Source organism: Haemorhous mexicanus, chromosome 1 (genome assembly GCF_027477595.1).
Source record: "Haemorhous mexicanus isolate bHaeMex1 chromosome 1, bHaeMex1.pri, whole genome shotgun sequence".
Lineage (NCBI taxonomy): Eukaryota > Metazoa > Chordata > Aves > Passeriformes > Fringillidae > Haemorhous > Haemorhous mexicanus.
In genome coordinates, this window is record NC_082341.1 from 125,506,603 (window position 1) to 125,529,263 (window position 22,661).

Below are 22,661 nucleotides of genomic sequence, written 5' to 3' on the forward strand. Positions count from 1 at the left end.
TAGAGCCAGTCCCTGGCTAAAGAGAGAATGGCAAAAGTGGCAGCTGTGCAGCTTTGCCATTGACAGAGAACAGGAATACTGGGACAGATCTGTGCCTCTCCCTTGGCATATGACACAAAGAAACGTGTCTCTTGATATCCATCCTCTACTCATGTTGCAGGGCAGAATTCAACATGGAGAGAAGCAGAAAACTGAAGAAAAAGGCAAAAAAATAATTTCTAACAATATTTTATTGGCTTGCATTGCAAGCATTTTTGAGACAAAGGTATCACTCACTGAGCATGCATTCCAGTCATGAGAGACATAAATAATAATTATTTTTAATTTCACTTTCTTGGCACTACCTCAAAGTTACATATGTGTTATTCTTAGAATAAAAACCATTACAGCTGAACATTTTTATCAGTGTCCATCTAAGAAATGGAAACTTCAAGCAGTACTGACATGTTCCAAAAAGTGAACCCCAAGTTTATGAGCTGCCTACATTATCTCCTTCACTCTATAGGACTCCTTGCTTTCTTACAAGATTTGGATTTAAAATGGGTTTTCATATGATGCTACTTAAAAAAAAATATTTTTCTGCATATTTAGTTGCTCAGCAAGAAAGACACTGACTTCAGGGGGGCATTTAAGTGCTTACTTCATCACACTAATTTCCAGCATTATTGGTGCTGTGCTGAAAACATTTAATTCAACTCTGAGCATGCAATTTCCCTGGTAGTGCTAAGTATGTAGAAGCAGGTCCTTGGATTTTCTTCCATTTGTTAGGTCTCACTAGACCAGCAAGTGAGAGTAAGGAATAACCTGCTGGCAGCCAAGGCTCTCACTGATGGGCAGAGAAGCAAAGAGGGATCTTCACCAGACCATGTGTTACAACAAAACTATAAAACTGCTATAAAATGGTGGTCACTGGCATTCTTCCCAATTTAAAGGGCAGCCCTGCTCCATGCTTGGTAAAGTTAAATGCCAGTCCTGAATTCTCAGATATTCAGGCCTCTTAAACCTCAGAGGATGGGACTTGTAGCCCCGAGTGAGATGCCTGAATGGCAGACTCATCCATTCAGCATATGGGTTGCTTTGGATGACAGAGGCACCATGAAGTTCAGGCATTTGCTATGAGTCACTTAGAGACATTTCCAGGACACCAAGGCCTTATTCTGCACTGACCATAAGCAGTCAGTGCAGAATAAGCTGCTGCTGATAAGCAAAACAACTGCTCATCTAACTGAGCTTTCTGTAAATTAGTTGCAAGTATTCTTTAACCTATTTAACATCTCAGCTGGGCACCAGAAGGTGAATAACTTCTGTATCTTGAGACAGCAAAGAGATGAGAGATGTCTCCTCATTCCCAATCCAGAGGGCAGAAATATCACAGACTTGCATACAAGACAATTGTTTAATACGTTCACAAATCAATTTTATTAATTTAAAACAAAATTAATGAAGAAAAATTCTGTACACAATTGTGGACACAACACACTTTTTGTACAATAAGGCCCAGACAAACTGTTATTTTTTTTCAGTCCGCGAGTGACTAAAAATTGAAAAGAGCCAAGGAAAAAAAAGACAACCAATCCCCCCCATCACTGTCTACTTTGCTTGGAGAAAGAAAAGGCTAATGATAGTCTCAATTCTAAAAAACTATCCACAATGTGCTTTATGCACGCATGTGAGTCTAGCATGAGTTGCAGAACTCATACTGGGTAAAATAAAGCACATGTGCAAGTCTTGGTGAGATAAAAACCTCTCTGTTGGTACTAAGGCAATCCACAAATATTTTATCCTAGCAGCAATGTGATTCCTCCAATAGAGAAGGGTGTTGGTTTGTAGCTACATTGGTGCTCTGTAGCTTTGCAGGTAGCTGTTTTGAGGCTGGTGGTTTTTAAAAAAAAAAATGAAAGAAGAAAAACCAGAAAATTAACAACAAAGGTGAGGTGTCTTTTTAATTAGATATTTAACTGGGCCAAGGGAATTGGTACAATTCAAGCCAAAAAAAAGTCAGACTAACAGTTTATTTAACCAAGTAGCTCAAAGCCTTCAAGATCAGAAAAGTCACAAGTCACAGACAGACACGGTCTAGATTTGTCCTTTAAGTTAGTACAGACAAAAGCAAATTTTAACTCCTTGGTGATAACCATTTCAGCATTTCCATTGCCGGCAATGGATGTTATATCTTAGGAAAATCTGACTCCTGGTGGAAGAGGATTAAAAAACTTAAATGTTCATGAGCATTCTTGTTTAATTTCTCCAAAATATTCTCATTTCTAATTTCTAAAAATATTAGTGATGATAATTTCCTTCATTTTTGAATGAGACAAAAGCTATTCAGTACCAAGGTTCCAGTTTAAGTTACATCTTAAAATATATTTGTGTTCTTTCTCTATTTCTTTATGGAATGACCTCCTAATTAATTTTTTAATACTCTTAGAAAGAGTTAATATGTTAACTTTAAAAGAGGAAACAAAGAGACAATAAAGGCCTCCTCTTCACTTGGGTCTTATCTGTATTTGCTTCAACCAGGGGGGACACACAAAATCAATCTTTTCATAATCAGAGTGGGTGAGAGAAGAAAATGGCAGAGAAACAGCTGAGAACAAAACCCAATTCCTATTGACACTTGACATCCATGCTTTTGGTCTTGACAAATTTATCTAAAAAAAATCCATTATCTACATATTTATATCCAACACATTGATAAGGCACTGCACAAGTTTGTGCACACGTGGCCTCATTCTTCACCAACAAGGCGTTACTATCTTTCAATAGCATTTACCTTAACAATATGTAAAAGAATCATTCATTATTACAAATTTACACAAAAAATTCTTCCTGTACATGATTGTCTCAGTGATGTACCTATTAGTTTAAATTAGACATATTTTAAACTACTCTGTAATGTGCTAAAATCAAAAGTAGTTGCTGTACCATAAGGCAAAGGCTTATAATAGCCTTTAATCCTATTATACATATCCTCAGTTATATGATGTCAAAATACAGTCTGTTCATAAATAAGTAAAGATGTACAGAGTACCCTGGGTATGAGAAACCAAAACGTAAACCTTCTTTATAAGAAAATTACTCCACTGGTATTTTGTAAAATCTCAGTCTTCATTGTGCAATCAGGTTTGCTGTGTTGAAGAAATGGTGTGTGTCACATTGAAGAGGCTAAAAACTACAAAGCATTTGCAGGTCCTTTTTCTCTTCTTCACAGGTATGAACCTCTTCTTTTCTTTTCTTTTCTTCTTTTTTATTTTTTATTTTTTTCCCATTTTATTTTTTCCTTCTCTATTTCTTTTTGGTAGCAAATACGGTCGGGATGAGTTGTTCAAACACTCGCATGGCTTATTTTGGTTGGGCTCGCAGTGCCGGAGCCAACAGCTGTTCTGAAGAAAAGGACATGCTCCTCCATTCTCTGAAAGGGCAAGGGTTAACCCCGACTGCAGCTGTACGTCAACATGCTGAAATCACAAAGTTCTGCAGTCCAATGCTGACACAGGACACAGGCATCTCATCCACGGGCAGAAGGAGGCTCTGAGGTTTGAAAGTGCTGCTAAGCTGCTACAAGTACTCCAGTTCCAAGGCATGGTGAAGGGCCATAAGGTCAGAGTGGCTCGAGATCCTCCAAAACGGCATAGCATGCTGTGAACAGCACAGACAACATGTAAAAATAACCCCAAGCATTCTGGTACTTAGATGCACCCTTTGTCTTTCACAGGGATAAGAGAACACTTGGGGGAGAGAAAAAAGAGCTCTTAAAACCTTGAGTCCTTCATGTTTATGTCTGGTTTCTCTGACCCGCCCCCTAAGCATAAATTCTCAATAACAGCAAATCTATTTACAATAGGAACTACAGCAAACACATCAGGAGATCATAAGGAAGGGAGGGGCTTCTAATCTCTTTATATGAAAAACAGATTTCAGAACACTGCAGAAGAAAATATTACTTCTGGAAAAAAAGAAATCAAATAACACACACATGAAGCATGTGGGTAGTTTCAGGAAGGAAACAGAAAGAAAAGAAAGAAAGTGAAAGTGTTGTTTGCTCTCAAAATGTATTTGCTCCTTGTAAAAAACTACTCTTGGCAGAAGAGTTAAGAACAGAGAAATGGTGATTCAGAATAACTCATGAGTTGCTCACATCACTTTGAAAAGATCTTTATCCCAGTGGCTTCTATAACATTGGTCATTGCTAACACTGATCTTAAAGCATCTTTTCCATGAGGGGCATTAAAATAAATACATCTTTTTTTCCTATTAGTTGTAATAAAATCTGTCTGGAGCACAAATACTTTTGCAAAGAACCTGAATAAACCAAACACACAAATCCCAGGAAAAAGCACAGATTACCTCATTCATGAAGGGTAAAACTCTGCTTAAGACCTACCTTTATACTTGAAACTGGGGGTTAGCATGTCAACAAGAACTTTTGCATAAATTAAAAAATAAGAAAAAAGAGCTCTTGTCAGGAAATTATTCTGTGAATCCAGTGGGAAAATAGTTTCAATTCAACAGTATTCTGAAGGCTAACATGATTGTGTTCACCTTTTCATGGGGTCAGTTTGTGTCCTGGCATCTTTAGGAGGCAAACCACAAGCAATTAATTACCACATTAGCTTCTAAGTTCCCCAACCATTTTTATCTATGATTTTCCAAAGAGGCTTTCATCATCCTATTTCAGCAGCTCCTGAGTAAATTCCTAATTACACTGAAAGCAGTGGCAAAACTCTATCTCCTCTGTCACTTTTACTCTGCTCTCCTTTTTTCATTCTGGTCTTCTCAAATTTTAAGTTAGAGAAAACTTTTGAAAGTAATATTAAACTCACTGATTCCAGCTGCACATTTACTGTCATTTCTGTACCTGTCTCAGAAGACCAACACCCTAACACTCAGCCTATCACATCCTCTTTGGAATGACAATCCTGATTCAAATGAAGATGCAATATGGATGCATCAACACATGCCCATATTCAGAGTATGTCCAGCTTCTAGAGCAAAGGAATTTCTTCAGGAAGACAACAAAATGACCCCCAAGAAAACACCACTGTAGCAGTTTCTGTTCTGCTTTGCTTTGCTCTAGAGTGTTGGAAAGCCTTGAGAAATAGCTGATTGAATTTCAACTTGAAGATAAATTCATGAGTGATGGCTGACAATGGAGAGAACAAACGAAAGAAAATTCAGACAGACAACAGAGGTATTTAAAAAGAATGCTTGTGATATTTCCAAAACACTTTTATAGATGGATCTTTTCCTTAAGAAGGAAATGGTAAACACTACAAATTTTTTTTCTCCTACATCTTCAATCTGGACTTCCCCTGTACTGTCTCTATGCTCCACCAGCTACAGAAAGCAGATGCAGTTAGCTCACTCAGTTGCAACTCCACGTCCCAGGGTTTTTATTCCCTGTTACATCATACAGGCAGCCTTCCCTCTGTGCTCTGTCAGGCCTGACACGGCTGCTTTCCAACTCACAGATTTCCTAAAGATGAACTTCTTGCATCATGTTCAGGAAATAAACCAGCAAGAGAAATACAAAATAACAATTGCTAGTCATGCCATTCACTGGATTTTGCAAAAGTTTCTGTGCATCTATCTCTAACTTAGGCTGCAAGATCTTTCTGGCAGAATTTGAAATATCTGATAGGGATACTACATCAAGCACAAAGAGTCACGGGTTTGTGCTTGCAGCAGGTCCATGCTGTGTTTGCTAGATGACTGCACAGGTTGGCTATGCCCAGCAGTGCTGCCTCCTTCTCATGGGAAATTGCAGCTTCCCTCTTCTCTCTCAAACCCCTGTCAGGTGGGACACAGCTGGTCTCCTTGACAGCCAGCCATAGCTCCCTGCTCCTCCTCTTAGTCAGCTTGGCAGCAGGTCTGCTTTAGCCACTGGGTTAGGGATGTGTAAACAGCATACCTATGATGTGGCTGGCAAATACTTTGGTGGACACCTGCCTATGCAGAGTGTCTCTGCAGAAGCCAAGAGTCAATGACACGGATGCCCACCGAGGTCAGGCAGAAAACCAATGAACAAGGAGAACTGTAGGAATAAATTCCTGGCTTCCAGCTCCCACTCCATGCAGCTCCAGCTTTATACTGCTTCCCTAGTAACAACCTCAGCAGCACAGAGAATACACACACCAGGCAGACAGAGAAGTTAAAGACTCTGATTGATTTAACAGAAGGTTTAGCTTCTGCTAAATCAAATTACAGCACCTCTTGCTAGATGCCCACGTGCAATATTGAGTTTTGGATTACCCTGTTTATGGGTCATATGTTGATGGTCAGATTTTAAACCAAAACTGTTAGCAGTCATTATTTTGACTACATATGTCAATCTCAAATTCAGTCAAGTGTCCTCTGCTTTACTGATGTCTGCCTGTGAAAGGAGTATACCTATATTTACCCCATGCAGTTACAGCAGTGAAGTGTGGAATGACAATAGAGAAACTCAGGAAAAAAAGGAGGTTGTGAAAATCTCAGGATTATAATTATTTTCAGTTCTCCTTCATGTGGGCCTACAGGCCAGCTGCACACTGCCAAGAAATAAAGCATGCCAGGAACATGGTGGCTGCATGGGGCTGGAATCTGCTCTGATGCCCTGGATGTGGCTGAACATGGCCAATTCAGATTTCTATCAGTCTGACCCTACAGCCTTCAGAGCTGGGAGGAGGGGAAACAAACCTGATACAGCTCTCTATATATCTGTATGTTTGTGGGTATATGCAGAGCCTCACACATATGTGTTCATATATATGCATGAGGCATGTATGCTAATTTTCACCCCATCTAAGATAATGATTGTATGAAACTAGAACCTTTAAAACAATAAAATTATCATTAAAAACCTTATCTATTATTCCTGTATTAACATGCATTGTTGATTCAAAACTATTCAGCCACATCAAAAGTGCCAACACACCCATGAGATGGAAGTACATTTTCTCTTGCCAAATGACTTGAGATCACTTGAGAGAGGAAGAGATCCTTTGTATATATCTGTACTAAATATTGCCTTTAAAAAGCCATCCTGCCAACACTTAGCACACCCGTGTCATGCAGAATGCTTCTATTCTGAGCCAAGCAAGAAATGCTAATCTCACATTTGCTGCTGCAGGAGAATGGATGACAAATGCTAACCACTAATAAATAGGTGGTGAAACTGGATGCATTAGTATCTAATGGAACACTAAGTCTACCATTTCAACATATTCCAAGTAAATATGAAGCATTTGTCTTTTAAAAAGAATGAATTTTTTGGTAGATGATACTGAGTAATAAAACATCAATGAGCTTTTAAATTATTGGATTTTGATGACATTTGAAATTAAATATGGTGGCAAAATTTTGGTTTTAATGTAAAAAGTATAAAAAATGAAACTATAAATTTAGTAAGCCTAATAATGAGAGTATTATTAAATAAACTAAGATATTAAGCTATTTTATTTCTGAAATAGAAGTAATTTTATTTTCAGCGTGTACCTACTAAATGTACAAAACTTCAGCTATTTTACTCCACAAAATAGTCTTGCTAGTAATACACATACAAAACAAATCCACTTTTTGATAGCAACACCAAAAATTGCAGATTATCCTCTATTCTCCTTCCCTTAAACGAATACATATTTATACAATAAAACTTCTGAGATTTGTGATGGATTTGAATAGAAAACTCCTCAGTTTTTGTCATCTTTCATGGTATTTTTATTGTATTCCTGCCAGATTTGCTAAGCGGCCGTCTCTACTTCCTACCCCAAACCTGACCAGCACAGTGTGACTCTGAGCTTAAAAGCAGTGGCATATTGGATACCCATTTATATTCTATTTATTGCTCCACAAAGATTTATGATTTTTCCTCCCAGGCAGCATGACCATTTTGGAGACAAAGGAGAAGCCCATTTGCCTAAGCTCTCCCGCATCACCTGATGTAAAATCCAGCTCCTCAGTGTAGAGGAACCTTTGTCTCATCTCACAAATTAGAAATCCTTTGGAGAATTCTCCTAAGCAGAAAAACTCAGGAGCTGGGGTTTTTCTGTCTTATTAGTATTTCCTGAATGTGTCTCCAAAGGCAAAGGCAAAAGATGAGCACAAAACACAGCACAACAAAACAAAATAACCTCCAAAACCAAAACACAAACCAAACAAAGCAAACCAAAATGCCGAGATAATGGAGTGTCTGGCAGAAACCCCCAGACCCTTGTCCTGAGAACAGCTGTGTCACCGCAGTGGCACTCAGAGGTGGTGGCTCTGACCCACACTGGCACTGGTGCCAGCAGCTCCAGGGCACCCTTTGGACTTTCACACTGGTTTCTCTCTGCCCTCCTCTCCCTCTTTTCCTGGGGAAGCTGATATGAAGGTAGCAGCCTTTGTGTGAAGCCTGGTGTTACAGCCAACCTCACAGGCTGCTGCACAGACCCAGAAGGGTACAATCATTCCTCAATCCACAGTGCAAACATCCTGAGAGCTTAATTACCTCATCCAATATTTTGCTGGAAGTGACAGCTAAACAAAGGTGTCAATATCATAGTTCGACTAATGCTACCAGAGATGTAACAGCGTGCAGTTTTCTCAGTGTATTATATTTACTTACACCAACCAAAAGAGGCATTTTATGAACAAACTGTTTATCCTAAAAATGTTTCTCAATAAAGCAATGATCTTTTAAGTGGCATTGAAATGTTTCTATTATTGAATTTTTATGCTAATGGCAATAATAAAAAGATTTTAAATGTTTCTTTTATTTTCCTACTGCTGTATTGACTCAATATTTTCCATGAATGAAGGACATACATGAAAATCTTGTTTTATGATGAAGGAATTTATAAATGATTGGTAAATTATTTTAAATTATAAACCTTAACTTTCTTACTTCCTAAGCTGGAAGTTCAACCTTTTTTTTAATCCACTGAATGAATATAGAACAAAAAAAAAAAAACTAATTAAATAGGCTTGAATTTATATTCCCTTGAAAAGACTCATTACAGTTTACATGTAAACAATGAAGTGCTATCTAAAGAAGGTTGTACTGTTTATGCTCTAAATAGTGTAAAGAAGCACACCTATGTTAATGGCTTCACCTCAGGCCAAAGCCCTACAGAAAATTGCTGCGCAAAGGGTAACAGAAGATCTGTCCCTTCCCTAGAGAATACCACAAAACCTGACATGCTGATGGGAAGCAAGGCGGGAAGGAACCAGCTACCAAAATCCAGGGGTAAGCATGACAATGGGGTACATCACAGGACAGTTATGCCACTCTGGATTGATATGGTTTGGGTAGTTTTGGGGAGGCAAAGCTTCTGTTTTGTTTGTGTGCTCTCCAGAGAAGACTCTTGCAGGATGTGAAGGAAAAAACTAAAAAGGAAAATCTTGCATTCACAGAGTGAAATGGTGATTTCTTATTTGGTGGAGTAAGAAGCAGGACAAGAATCACAGAAGCATTTTCCTAAATCAGATTGATAGTTTATGCAGAAAGGCAGGGCTGCTGGTCTACTTATTGACTTCTCTGGCATTGCTGCAGCAGATAATTTAATCCAGAGAATCCAACATGCTTTCAACCTGAAAATTCCTTCCACCAGGAAAGAATACACACAAGTAATTGCACAAAGGAACTTTCTATACTGCTACTCCTCTTAGCGACTGGAAAGGCTTTCTCTTATGCTTTTCTGAATCATGTTTCCTGTTGAAAAAAGCAGTGGAATAGATAATGTTACCAAAAGGACTACTCCCGCCATTATCATATACAACACTATTTCACCGAGCAACAGAAAAGGAACAAAGAGAAGGAATTTTTTTTTTTTCCCCCTGATCTTAAATACAGCTTTTAAAATGTAATCATTTGCAGGGGGAAAACATTTCTCTGCAAAGATGAAAGGCATTTCTGAAGGAGAAAGGAGCAAACTGTTCCTGCCAGTCCGCCAAAGGGATATATGAAACTGAGACTCTGCAAAGTGCTGGGACGAGCCGGGAACCTACCCGCGAGGCTTCAGGGGCACAAAACCCAGATTTCATGAAGGCACACCAGTCAATGGTTGTTAAAATGCCATGTGGACTAATTAGTTTCACTTCTCCAATTTAGAAAGTCACAGTGGAAAGAGATAGAAGTATCACAGAGAGTTTTGTGGTGAAAAAGCAGCTGTGTAAAAGCAATTTATCTGTGAAAGGAAGCAGGAACAAAAATGCCCATTTTCCTGCTCTTTCTCCAATTTTTCAAATAGCCAGGGTTATGCCTCATTCCTCCAAGCAAAGAGTGTGTATCTGCAGACCACCTAGGGTAGTTTTTTTAGCAAGACTACAAATAAAGCCTATTATTTGTGAATGGGAAGTGTTGCTTTTTATACAGCTTAACCCACATTGAAACAGAAAAAGTTAATTTTTCACTTCTTCTCAGTGGGAAGCAAAAAATAATAGACAGTCAAACAGTATCCTCTGCTCAGTTATCTGAGATTATGAATGCATGCCAAGCCACAGGTTGTTGTCTGAACGAAGAATCCAAATTATGGACACACAAGAAAACGGAAATTCCTGTCTACCTACTGCAGTCCTACATGTCTTTTTAAGGTGTGACATATACGTATTTCATACAGTCAAACAGCACACTGCCTTTGATCACTGAGAATCACCATATTTTGCTTACATTCATAACATCCTATGTGGTATTTTGGGTTGCCAAGGAAAACAGAACTGTTAGTTCTTGGCACAAAAGCCAGGGCCCATTTTCTGGCCCCTTTTTGAAATGCATCAAGCATACATAGTTTAATGTGTCTTTTGGAGAACAGCAGGGCAAATCATTATCTATAGGCTTACCTGGCTTTTTACTAGATATAGTCAGCACAGATTTTATAAGGCAAAGATTTCCACCCTAAATGTCAGTGCATGCAGTCCCATGCTGAAGAAAAGACAATTTTCCAGACTCTTGAAACCGACCCTCACCGAGAGAAGGTCATTACCTTTTTTGCGCCTTGTTCTTCTTCGACACCATCTCCTATGACAACATACACTACTTTTCTTCCAAATCGTTGAATTATTCGCTCAAAACAACTTTCCTTTCCTGAAAGAAAAAGATCAGACTATTCAAGATAGGTGGTGATGGGATGTCATCAAATAAATACATTTTTAGCCTGGATCTCCCCAACCCTTGGAATTCTTAAGTAGAGCTACAACGATGAGAAGAGTCTGTCCCTCAGGATGGTGTATCAAGGCTGATGGCAGCATAGACAGCATACTAGAGGTCCACAATAAGACCTTTCTTATCTCATTCCCTAATATGACACAGGTTTTGTGGGGAATTTCACCACCAGGAGAATTTTCTACCATTTGTTTATGACCAGTAGCATGATTTGAGTAAATTGATTGAAGCTGAGTTGAAATTCTAGCTTTTTTCCAAAATCTGTGATATGGTTAATCACAGCTCCTAAAACAGTAGTACCTTGACTTAGAAGGTCACTCAAAAGATTAAGATTTAAATGCCTGTAATCTAATAAATGGGCCATGTCCTTGATACTGCACTGGGATCCAGTCATATAGCTCATTCCTTCCCTGCACACACCTAGGGAAATTATCTCAGTGCTCCAGCCCTATGCACAAGTACTATAGAAACACAGAAATCTTAAGGGTTGGAAGGGACCTTAAACTCATTTAGTGCCAACTCACCCTGGCATGTGCAGGGACACTCCCACTATAATAGGTTATTTAAGGTTATCCAAGGTTATCCAAGGTTATCCAGGTCATCCAGGTCATCCAAGGCCTTACCCAACCTGGTCTTGAACACTGCCAGGGTTGTGGCATCTACAACCTCCCTGGGCAACCTGTTTCAGTGTCTCACCATCCTTACAGTAAAGAATTTCTTCCTAATAGCTAACCTAAATTTCTTCTCTTTCAATTTGTACCATATTGGGAAGCTACAGGTAGGGTACTGAGAAGAGAAAAGAAAGCAAAAGCCTAAAGCTGAGTTTTCTCAAATGTCCCCACTATGAAAGGTCACTTTAGTCTGGCCATGGACATGCTAACTGAGCATCTACAGCAATGGATGGGAAAATTTGTGGTTTACAAAATAGTTATTTCAGCTAAAGAAAAATAAAAGTATAAGAAAAAGTGGGCTGGAAATTAAATGAAGTTTTCTAGCCATTACAGAAGCCAATCTACTTAATGATACCATTTAACAGTAGTACCAGGCATAAGAAACCTCCAGCACTAAGCTGGAACAGTGTTTGAATATTATGAATCGTGCCATGTCACAAAAATCTCATGGTTTCCTGTGACAGTCAGTGAGAGAGCACATTTTTCCAAAACCACCTTTCTACCCCATGTATGTGAAGTCACAAGTGAAGATTTATTAAAATATGTTTTAATTAACATGTATATTTAAAGCATTATATTTCACAGCTATCGTTTACTATAAAGTTTTGATAGAGGGCACTATAACTTTCATACTCAGGAAAAATTTTAAATATTTTATGGGAATGCTTTCAAATTTTCCTGTAAAGCTATGAACCAATTTTTGTTTTGTCTTGTTTTTAAAAAAAATAAAAAATATTCCACCATTTGAGCTTGCTGTATTGTAGATACTTAAGAGCACATGAAAAATGTGTTCTTGTAGCTCACAGTTATGAGGGAATCTGAGACAGAACAGGTATGTCATAATCACATTAAAAATTACAAACACCATAGCCATCTGGCCTGGGGTACTTCTACATACTCAGAATAACATCTTTTTATACTGAACCAGAAAACAGAAATAAACATTTGCCTGGCTGAAACTTATTACAGTCAGTATGAAGACACTTAAATAATTACATTTTGCAGCAAAACATCCTTGCTTCTGGTAAATTGTTTACTAAAATTTTCTCTAGAGCCCATGAAAACAAATAAGCCAGGGCTTACCTTTACAGAATTTCTCCTACTGCTGCTCTAGGGAGACTTCAGTGTTCTGTACTTACCGCCTATTAAAAACCCTTCTCAACTGCTACACAGCCCCACAGTTTTGACAATTGATGAAAAAAAAGCAATATTTTAAACATTTCTTCCTAACAGAGGCTGTACCACTATTAATAGAGCTAAGCAAAGCTTTCTCTGCTGGATCATCAGACATTTGAAAAGCACTTTTAGGATGATCTGGCAATGTTTCATAAGGATCAGGTATTATTAATCTCTGTGTTTGCTACAGTGAAAGAAAAATAGAATTAAATATAGGCTACAATACCTTTTCTTTTTAGAAATACTGCTTTAAATGTATCACAACATGATGAAAATAGCTCACCTATTTTAGTTGCACTGTAAATGTTCTCTATGGGAAATACAACCCCTAGTCCGTACAACAAGACTTTTGCCAGTGCTGGAATTAGCTGAGTAGTTGTTACGAGAATGTTCACACAGTTTGTCCTATGGAAGAGAAAATGCAAATATCCTTTTTTAACAATACAGAAAGAAACCAAAACAAAACAATAGAAGGAAAATCTTACCCCTCCCATCAGAACCCCTTCAACATTATTATCACCACTTTAAAAGAACATTTTTTTTTTACCACCGTATCAAGGAACAAGGTGCAGCATGGTCAGATCAGAATAAGAAATGAGGACGAGGTCCTCCAGCTTCAGCATTTTGCCCACCACACAAGACAGCCTCTTCCAGTTCATCATCAGTCATGCTAGAGCTTCCTTCCTACTCTCAGTACTCACCTCGAATGTATGAGGGTGAGTGCTTTCAGTGCAAGTGTTAACCAAGAATCTGTCAAAGCTTCAATTTCTGCTCTCAGTTGTAACCAAGCCTCTCTTTTTGCTGGACCAAGAAGACCTGTGGAGTAGACAAGGGCATGTCTGCACTGGTATTAAGTAGTGCTCTGTCCTTTTCTTTTGCTTTCACCAGCACAGACAATTTTCTGAAACTGCAAACTAAACAGCTCACTAAACACTCCTGAAAAGGAGTAGAAACCAGTTCTTCCCATTTACAACCTCTAATCCGTGTCTGTTAGACCCTCCAGAGTCACTTGCCTCCCACGTTGTTTTTGTAGGTGTTGTATATTTCTTTTACTCGTCTGTAGCGGAAGGCCAGTTTCCGCATCCAGTCCACTCCTCCGCGCACGCCGGTCGCCAGGCACAGGTTGGCACTGGTGGCAGCCGCGGGAAAGCCGTCGGTTCCGAAGTTATACGTGCTAGGCAGAGATAAAAAAACCCAGGGATTAATAAAAGGCAACAGGCTGCATTGAGCCACTAGCTACCCTACTTTGGCTGGGTTGCAAAGAAGGCAACCTTAAATAATTGCATTTTGCAATTATGTATTGCAAAAGAGAGCAGGCCACTGTGAGCATTCCAGCAGCCCATCCCTTGCCCAAGAAGGAATTTGCAAAGCAACTTTTTTATCTTAATGAGTTCTCTTGTACCTTAAATCTTGACCGTTGTCATCCGAAGACACGTCATCAATGTGAACCTGGTCGCATTCCTAAGGTGACAGAAAGATTTTATAATTTTCTTGATTTTGCAAATCTTGAAAACAAAGGTATTAAAAAAAAAATCTATGACCAATCTAGTCATCAGGGATATTTTTAATTGTGGAAATCAGTAGATGGCAGTCTTGTTAAAACAACTATTTCACCTATTCCCTGTGCTCATTTCTTAGAATAAATGCACACCGTCATTAGCTACTACTGTTAAAAGGCTTTCCAAAAACACATTTTTGTGTTTAGAAAGGAAAGTGGTTTAAAACAATTAGCATATATGTTCCATAAACGTTCTTGTAGCCTTTCAGGTACCTTAAAACATCATGCTGCTCAAAGCTGATTCAGTCAGTGCATAAGTGTAACTGAAACCAGACATTTTGGTAAATGTAACATATTAGAAAAATTAAACCTGATGCTAACCGCCAATGAAATTATGACCTCTGATTGCTGTTGAGCCACACACCAACACAGCCTGAGGCCAGTGTTTCAGAGGAGTGCAGATGAAAAATCTGTTCCTAGTTTGCCATTCATTTGAGAGTTGTGAGTTTCCTTCTCTCTCTTTGGTCTTAGTGCATGAAAGCAGCATGCAAAGATGAAGAAAATCTGAACAGAAATACCCAAATCAAACCATCTTTCTTCAGCTGCTGGTCTGCAAACTAACACAATATATTAAAAATTAGCTTTGTCCATCACTAAATTAAAAATTGCAATGTATATTGTTTATCCAAAAAAAAAAAAAACCCATTAAAGCATTGCTATTAACATTTTAACTGTTGGCAGGTAAACAAATAAACCTCTGACACTCTAGATCAATATCAATTCAATGATTGTAACAATAATGGATTTCAATTATTTTAATAATTTCCTCTTCTCTCTCCTAATGTAAAATCCTATAACAAATATGATCTATTTTAAAGATGAAAATGCTGCAATCCTTTATTTTTGTCTTACTTTCCTCTGAACAAATTTTTCTCTCTCCATGGATTTGTGAGGAAGGGAGGGAAGATAGAAGTGGAAAGAAACTCAAACCAGCTGTTCCCTAACAGAATTAAAATCATGACCCTCAACCCTTTTTCTAAAACATCTATTTTCCAGCCAACCCTCTCCCAGCAAGCAGCAAGCTCCAAGGAGGAAAAGACTTTGACCCTGTAACCTTCTCCTCCTCTCCTGAGGTCAACAACCTCAGATAAGAAAAAATCTGAAGAAGCCTATGTGGCCTCACATGGTGGCTGTGGATTCTAGATTTTTAAAAACATTGGCTTACAAAAAATGCCTCAGAAACTTGAAATGTTTTGAAGAACAAGGTGTGGTCTTTTACACTTGTACAACATATTCTTACTGTAATGCTTACTCCTCTGTATCTCATGCATAGGTAGCTTGTGCTAAAGAGAGAGGTAGGAGTGACAACCAGCACAGGAGAGGCAATACTACATTTGCTCATATTTAACCAGCATACAGTGAATTTCCTCCTTAGGCAGACAAAATGCATTAGATGTACAGACACAGCTGAAACTGCAAGAGTGAGCATATGCTGCCAGGCTTTGAGAATCAACTTGGCTGAAAAAAGAGCCAGAAGCTTCTTTAGCAAGTTATCAAATTCACATAATTTTTTACTGTTTTTCTGTTTAAAACCAAGAGCAAATGCCCATCCAAATGTACCACATTAACAATTCAAATACGAGCTGAGTGTAAGCTAAGGAAGCAACACCCTCCTGAGTTCATTAGTTTCCCACTTTAGTTACTCTTCTACTGTCCTGTGATTTCTCCTTCCCCAGCTTAGAAACTATGAATGACAACTGCAACAAGCTGCTGGAGAAGAGGACTCAAAATAGAAATCTGTGAAAAAGAAACTTTTTTTTTTTTTTTTAACCACAAAACTAAAGGAAGGAGTAGAAGCTCCTCTTCTCAAAGGAGCAGATGGAAGAAGGAATAACACAAAAAATTTCCAAATTCAACTCTCTCAGGGAAACGATAGAGGCAGGAAGAATGTGACCACTACATCTTAGATACCACAGCTAGAGAGAAACTGGGGACTTGGAACCTTAATTCACAGTGCCAGATCTTGGGACCATCACAAGCTTTGGATCATGACATTCTTCCCTCCTATCTAACCCCCTGCTTGGTAGGTAAAAAGTGAGAACCTCAGTGATGCATTAGAAATAGAAATTATGGCATCAAGAGAAAGAATTATTTTGGAGAGAAAAGCCCAGAAAATAAATCTGAGACTAAAAAACTGGTAGGTCAAAGGTATAGAAACATTGTCAAGAAAGCAAGAAAAAGGAAGAAAATGTCACAAGCACCGCAAATTTCAGACAAAATACTGACTATAATAAGAGAGACATAGTGTCCTCTTTTGTCAGGAATAAAAGAAGTAAAAAAGGCAGGAAGGGAACAAAGCACAAGAGATACATGTTATAATTTGGAAAGGATTAAAGCCCAATGTGATTGACACTATGTTACAGCTAAAGGGAGGTCACAAACAGTGCACGACTGTTTTGTTCCTTTTGAGTGGCAGGGCACGGCTTTGAGGCTAAATGTGAGCTTTGAGTGCCAGGTATTTTTTCACACTGTCTAGCTGACTTGGACTTTGGGCTTATGAGTGATGGCTGCATTTTTCCACCCCCGAACATGGTAAGGAAAAACATTCATTTAGCAATTGCTCTTTTAGCAGGGAAGTTATTTAGGAGTAATTCTTCAAAGAAGCCAATTACCCGCCCATCATTAATTGATGTGGTCCATTCTTCCAGGAGAACCCCTTGCATTTGTTTCCACCTGCTTGGTTTGTGTGGAGCATTCTATTTGTGAGCTACCTGAGACACTGCTCAGTCCTCTGATTAGATATAAGCAAGCACACACAGAGTCAACAACTTAAAATAGCAGTTAGCTCAATATGCACCATAATCAGGGATATGGTAAAACACTGCCTAAAAAAATAAAGCATGCCCTTCAAACCAGAACATTTCCACAAAGGTGTATATATACACATAGACTTTAAAATCCTCAAGTACTTCCAGAAAAGCTCCTGCAAGGGGAGCTGACTTGTAGCTAAATGGCCATCCAGGGAAAAAAAAAAAAAGGTTTTTTTGCAGGCTCACCATTTCAAACTTTCACAAATGTATTTGACATTTTTGTAAAATTTTCATAGGAAGTACAGTACTAGAATTCTCCCTCTAATTCTCTGGCAAAGTGAGATCTGAAACCAATACTGAGAGTCCCTGTAGAAACACAGTTATTTATGCAGATGTATTTTATTATGACAGGATCAGTTCAGCAGTCAAGTCCAAAGCAGAAAATTAAAATTGTGGGATTCTCTTAAAATAGGCTGAATTGGCAAATAAGGAGCAAAATATCCTGTGGCTTAGATATAAAGCCTATGCAGCTAGCTGTGTTTTGCTCCTAACCATGTTGACCTTGCAAGTTCAGTGTATCCAGTTTGAAATCTTCAGGAGGAACTACAAGTGATAACATGTTTGTACTGAAAATTTGTATTTCAGCCAGACAGGCTGAGACACAGCTCTGTACTTTCAGATCAATCCCTGGAAAGCAAAATGTACTTGGTATTGTTTAGAAATAATATTTTGAGGGAAAATGGGATTGTCAGCATGTGTAACCTGGCAAATCTACCAATAGTAGCTTAGGAAGTTACTGCCCATGCTGTTGTTTTTTGCTCCTTCACACAGCTGGCTTGCATGGATCCATGTGTTTGTGTCCCTCAGACCTTTCTGTGCCCCAGCTGGTAGCTTAGATTGAATCTCCGGCAGCAGCTCAATTAAACCAAGAGATGTTGCATAGAATAGCTGAGATTTGTTTCTCCATTCCCTTCTATCAGCTCTGGTTTGGGGCTCGAAGCAGCAGCAGATATGCACTCGCAGGAGCAACTTAAAGCTGCTGCAACCATTTGCCAAATGAGTGTCTCCAGTGAAATGCAGCAAGCCAAAGACAAACAGCAATCAAAAATGAATGACTAGGTGAGTCTAGCCTAAGATTTGTACATGGAAAGCTTATGTCTTCTCCCTTCTCCATTCCCAAAGCATCTGTTAACTTCTTCCCGCTGAGTTTTCCCCCTTCTCTTTTCTGTTTTTATATGACAAGCCAAAAAGTCCCAGAGATGCTCCACAGTCATCATTCACAGCTCTTAAAATCCCTGGACCTATGTAGCCCTCTGGAATCATTCCTTTAAACTAACTTAGGATCTTTATAAAGATTCATATGCAAAGCATTAACTTATGGCAGGAATGTTCTGCAAATATTTATATTACTTTGCTCCTTCACTACCACCCGTCAAGTTGTGTACTTCTGCCATAATTATGTACAATATGCTTCACTACTCAACTTACTGTAGGAAAATTAATAACAATAATAATAAAAAAAGAGATTAAGGCTGTTATAATAGTTCTCTTATCCGTGCCAATACTACATGCCAAGTGGAGTGACGCAACAGCTAGCATGCTGATCCTCTACATTTCTGTGTTACAAAACTAACAAAAATAAATCTAATAATTCTGCTGTCTTTGAATAAACACTGACATAAGGTAACTGTGGAACAGTCTGCACATTATAGAGAGGAATAATGTGAATAATATTAACATAACCTCAGAGGATGCTGAAGTATTACAGTTTCAAATCTGCTGATTGTAGCTAAAATACATTTCCACATTTGGTTAATCTGCTTAATTTACCGTGAGAAAACTAACACCACACTGCCAACTAATTATTCCAATACCTTAGTCTGCAAAGTCAAATGAGAGAGTGAAAAAAAAACCCCAACCAACAACTACCCTTCAGAATGAGCTATTTTCATTTTGCCTTTACATCAGCGGGCCCATTGAGACATCCTGGAAGCTGGCCAAGTCACAGGAAATGATTGCTGGGATTCTCTGTTCCTCTCATATCTGTCATTACGCAATTATATCCACTGCTTCATTTTCCCTACTGAACAGTAGAGAAATTTGGTCATGTACATGTGAGAACAGATCTAGCAAAACAAGTTAAAGATGCAATTCTTTATAAATGTGAAGTATCTGTAAAGAAAAAAATAAAAATCCCCAAATGTACACTGCTGTGATTTTAATACAGCTTTTTATGACAGCAGTACCTCTGTTTATGTCTTTTCCAGGAATAAGATATATACCCTTTCAGTTGCATATACCCTTTAAGACTATTATCTACTCCACAAATACTCATCACTCCTATTAGCCATCACAACGTGCTTCCTTCGGAATCACAGAGTTACAGATTGTCAATTTTTTTTTTCCAGGCAACAATTATGTATTTCAAAGCTAGGTTGTGGACACCCCACACCCCCATCTTTTTACTCATAGTTGTGACCACATGCACCAACACTACTTGCCAGCATTCATTAAGCTTTAGGAGTCAACCTCTGGTTTTCACTTGACTAGAATGTTTAAATCCCTGGTGTGTGCAGGTTGGAAAATTGAATAACAGCACACATACATCCTCTGTGTGAGTGTGTGCGTGTATATATATATATATATATATATATGTGTGTGTGTGTGTGTGTGTGTGTACATATATATATATATATATATATATATATATATATATACACACACACACACTTATATATATATATAGTATGAACTGTACCTAATGCTTCTCCACCGTATTTCTGTGCTTGCTAAACACAAAAAAACTCTCTGCACTTCCTTTCAAGCCGAGGCAACAAAGGCTGAAAAGCTGAGCTCCCTAAGCCATCACTGCAGAGTGCCTGCTAAGGCACAGCACAAACCCATGTGAAAGAGCAGTTTCTGCTAAGCCACAGCACAAACCCATGTGAAAGAGCAGTTTCTGCTAAGGCACAGCACAAACCCATGTGAAAGAGCAGTTTCTGCTAAGGCACAGCACAAACCCATGTGAAAGAGCAGTTTCTGCTAAGGCACAGCACAAACCCATGTGAAAGAGCAGTTTCTGCTAAGGCACAGCACAAACCCATGTGAAAGAGCAGTGCCTGCAGTTCACAGCTTCTCAGCGCTGGCACTCCATTGGCAGGACCTGTCATCTCTGTCTAGCCTGCACTTTGTGACCCTAACATTTTCTCTTCTTTCCCACCACAATTATTCGGTGCTGAAGAAAAAAGGTGCAGATTACCTGTGGGTCAGGCACAGGATATGAGGAACAAAGAGGGTTCTTGAAATCACTTCATTCTGTCTGACAATTTGTGGATGAACAGTCAAGGAATTAAATTGGGCTGTGAAGGCTTTCAAAATGTTCCCATTTTAAACTTAAGACTATAAAGAGAAGCTTATAATGTAAAAAAAGCCCACAAAAACCCTACCAAAACCCCCCAAATCCTATCTTTTATTGTTAAATAGAACATCAGAACAAAAAATTATTATCTCTATAAACTGTTATATATTATCTATCTATGCTGTTATACTGAGGACTAAGAACAGAAATTATTTGCAAACTCTTTTTCACAGCCAATGACTTTAAAGTACTCCCCTGCATCAAACATGCAAACCTTTTATAGCACAAAATGGATGCCATTTTTTTTCTAATAGAAAAGGTGATTAAAATCCTATTTTGCTTGCTCACATCAACAAATGCATTTGGATCAAATATGATACTCCTAAAGTAAACAGTGTATATTCCAAAATAAAGGTCTTATTCTGAAACTTGTGTTTATTAAAGTAGCTATGCAAAAACCAAGGTTTACATTTTCATTTCAGCTACACCTTGTAACTGGAAGAATCTAATTTAAAATAAAACATGACCTAAAGAAGTATCTATATGGCAACTGCAGTGGATAGAGCAGAGGGTCTCTCTAAAATCTGTTCTTGCTCCAACTCTGACAAAGTAATTTGTTGTTCTCCTCTGTTATGTTATTTTTTTTTTCTGTATATTTTGCAGGAAGGGGAGAGGGGGGATGTGAAAGAAAGAATTTTACCAATAGATCGAAACAGCTAAATTAGACTCAAGTGAATCTCCTTGAAGGGTGTGTTTTATTCCTGGAGAGAAAGGTGTTAAGTTTAAAGTGTCAAATTAACTGTATTTTAAAAGGCCAGCACTTCACATGTGCTTTCACATACTTTCTTTATTATATGATTCCCATTATCTGCTAATATATATTTTTGCAAAGAGAAAAAAATTCTATGATTAATGGGAGACAGTGAAAATAAAATATGAAGATATTTTAAGAAGAAAAAAAAACCATGAATCTCATCAGAATGTAGTGAATTATTCTCAAACTCATTAACTTGAAAGTATACTTTTAGGAACATAGACATTTTGTTGAAATGATACACTAAAGATTGTAAAAATATATTTAAATTTTAAAGGACCTAAAATTAAACTTATGAATGATTTTTCCACAACAGCCTTAAAATGTCTCATTTCTCCGGAAATGAGGGGTTCACATGGAAATTTTCACAAGATGACCTAAGCTGTGTCTTTCAGCTCTACACAACAATTAATTCAAACTTGCAGGGCCTTGATGCTGCTGACAATCTTCTAAATGCCTATGTTTAAAATGAAAGCTGCAATTCTTTGAGGGAGTGAGTCTCCCATCTTTGTAATTGTCTGCTAATGAGACAAAGGCAGGGTTTAAAATTCTCTCTGCTAACCTTGCCGGTATGGACAGCAAAAGCATTTTCTTCTATGCGCAGCCTGAAGACCTTTCCACAACACTTTGAATTTTCTCTTTCCTTTTCTCTCCCACTCCCAGTGTTGTGGGGCAGATGTTGGCTCAGTGGCAGAAGTGGGGAGTGAGCTGACCCATCACTGCCTTGCCCAGCCAGAGAAGAGGACAACAATCCTTTGTCAGAGCTCTAAGAGTGTCAGCTAGAGAGACAAAAGTTGTTGTGCCACCTTACAGCCTGTGGTGGTTTAACCCCAGCTGGCAACTCAGGGAGAAGCAACAGGAAGGTGAATAAAGTGACAAAGTGATGCTATGAACAAGGTAGGCTCCTGGGTATTTCAGCTCAGCTGTAGATCTGCAAAGAATAACCCATGTGATCCTCCTGAGAGAGCAAATTGTATAGGCTCTATTTTTAGTGGCACCTAGCATGAAGGTACTTGTCATTTGCCATGTGAAAGAAATTAAGTGGTTAATAAGTTGCATAAGCCTATAGGAATGGTCTTCTCAAGTGAGCAAAGGAGGTATTTGTTATTCTTTGTAGCTCTAACACTCAGGAACTGCAGCAGCACATTCCACAACAGGCAGGCATCTTGCATTTCAGATGGGTTGAGGCTTTTAGCTGTGTTTTGCACACACCAG

General features: G+C 38.4%; 1 protein-coding gene across 8 annotated transcripts in view; it reads right to left on the reverse strand.

Annotated features, from left to right (window-relative positions):
• Positions 1-212: 212 nt before the first annotated feature.
• Positions 213-22,661, reverse strand: part of EYA1 (EYA transcriptional coactivator and phosphatase 1) — a 159,212-nt gene continuing 136,763 nt past the window's right edge. For all 8 annotated transcript variants that reach the window (XM_059862108.1, XM_059862097.1, XM_059862089.1 and 5 more), the window contains 6 exons: positions 14,369-14,427; positions 13,980-14,140; positions 13,668-13,782; positions 13,250-13,371; positions 10,941-11,041; positions 213-3,639 (listed from right to left, as the gene is read on the reverse strand). In XM_059862108.1, the coding sequence (XP_059718091.1) occupies positions 3,559-3,639; positions 10,941-11,041; positions 13,250-13,371; positions 13,668-13,782; positions 13,980-14,140; positions 14,369-14,427 (639 nt within the window). In that variant the 3' untranslated portion in view covers positions 213-3,558. The remainder of the gene's footprint in view (positions 3,640-10,940; positions 11,042-13,249; positions 13,372-13,667; positions 13,783-13,979; positions 14,141-14,368; positions 14,428-22,661) is intronic.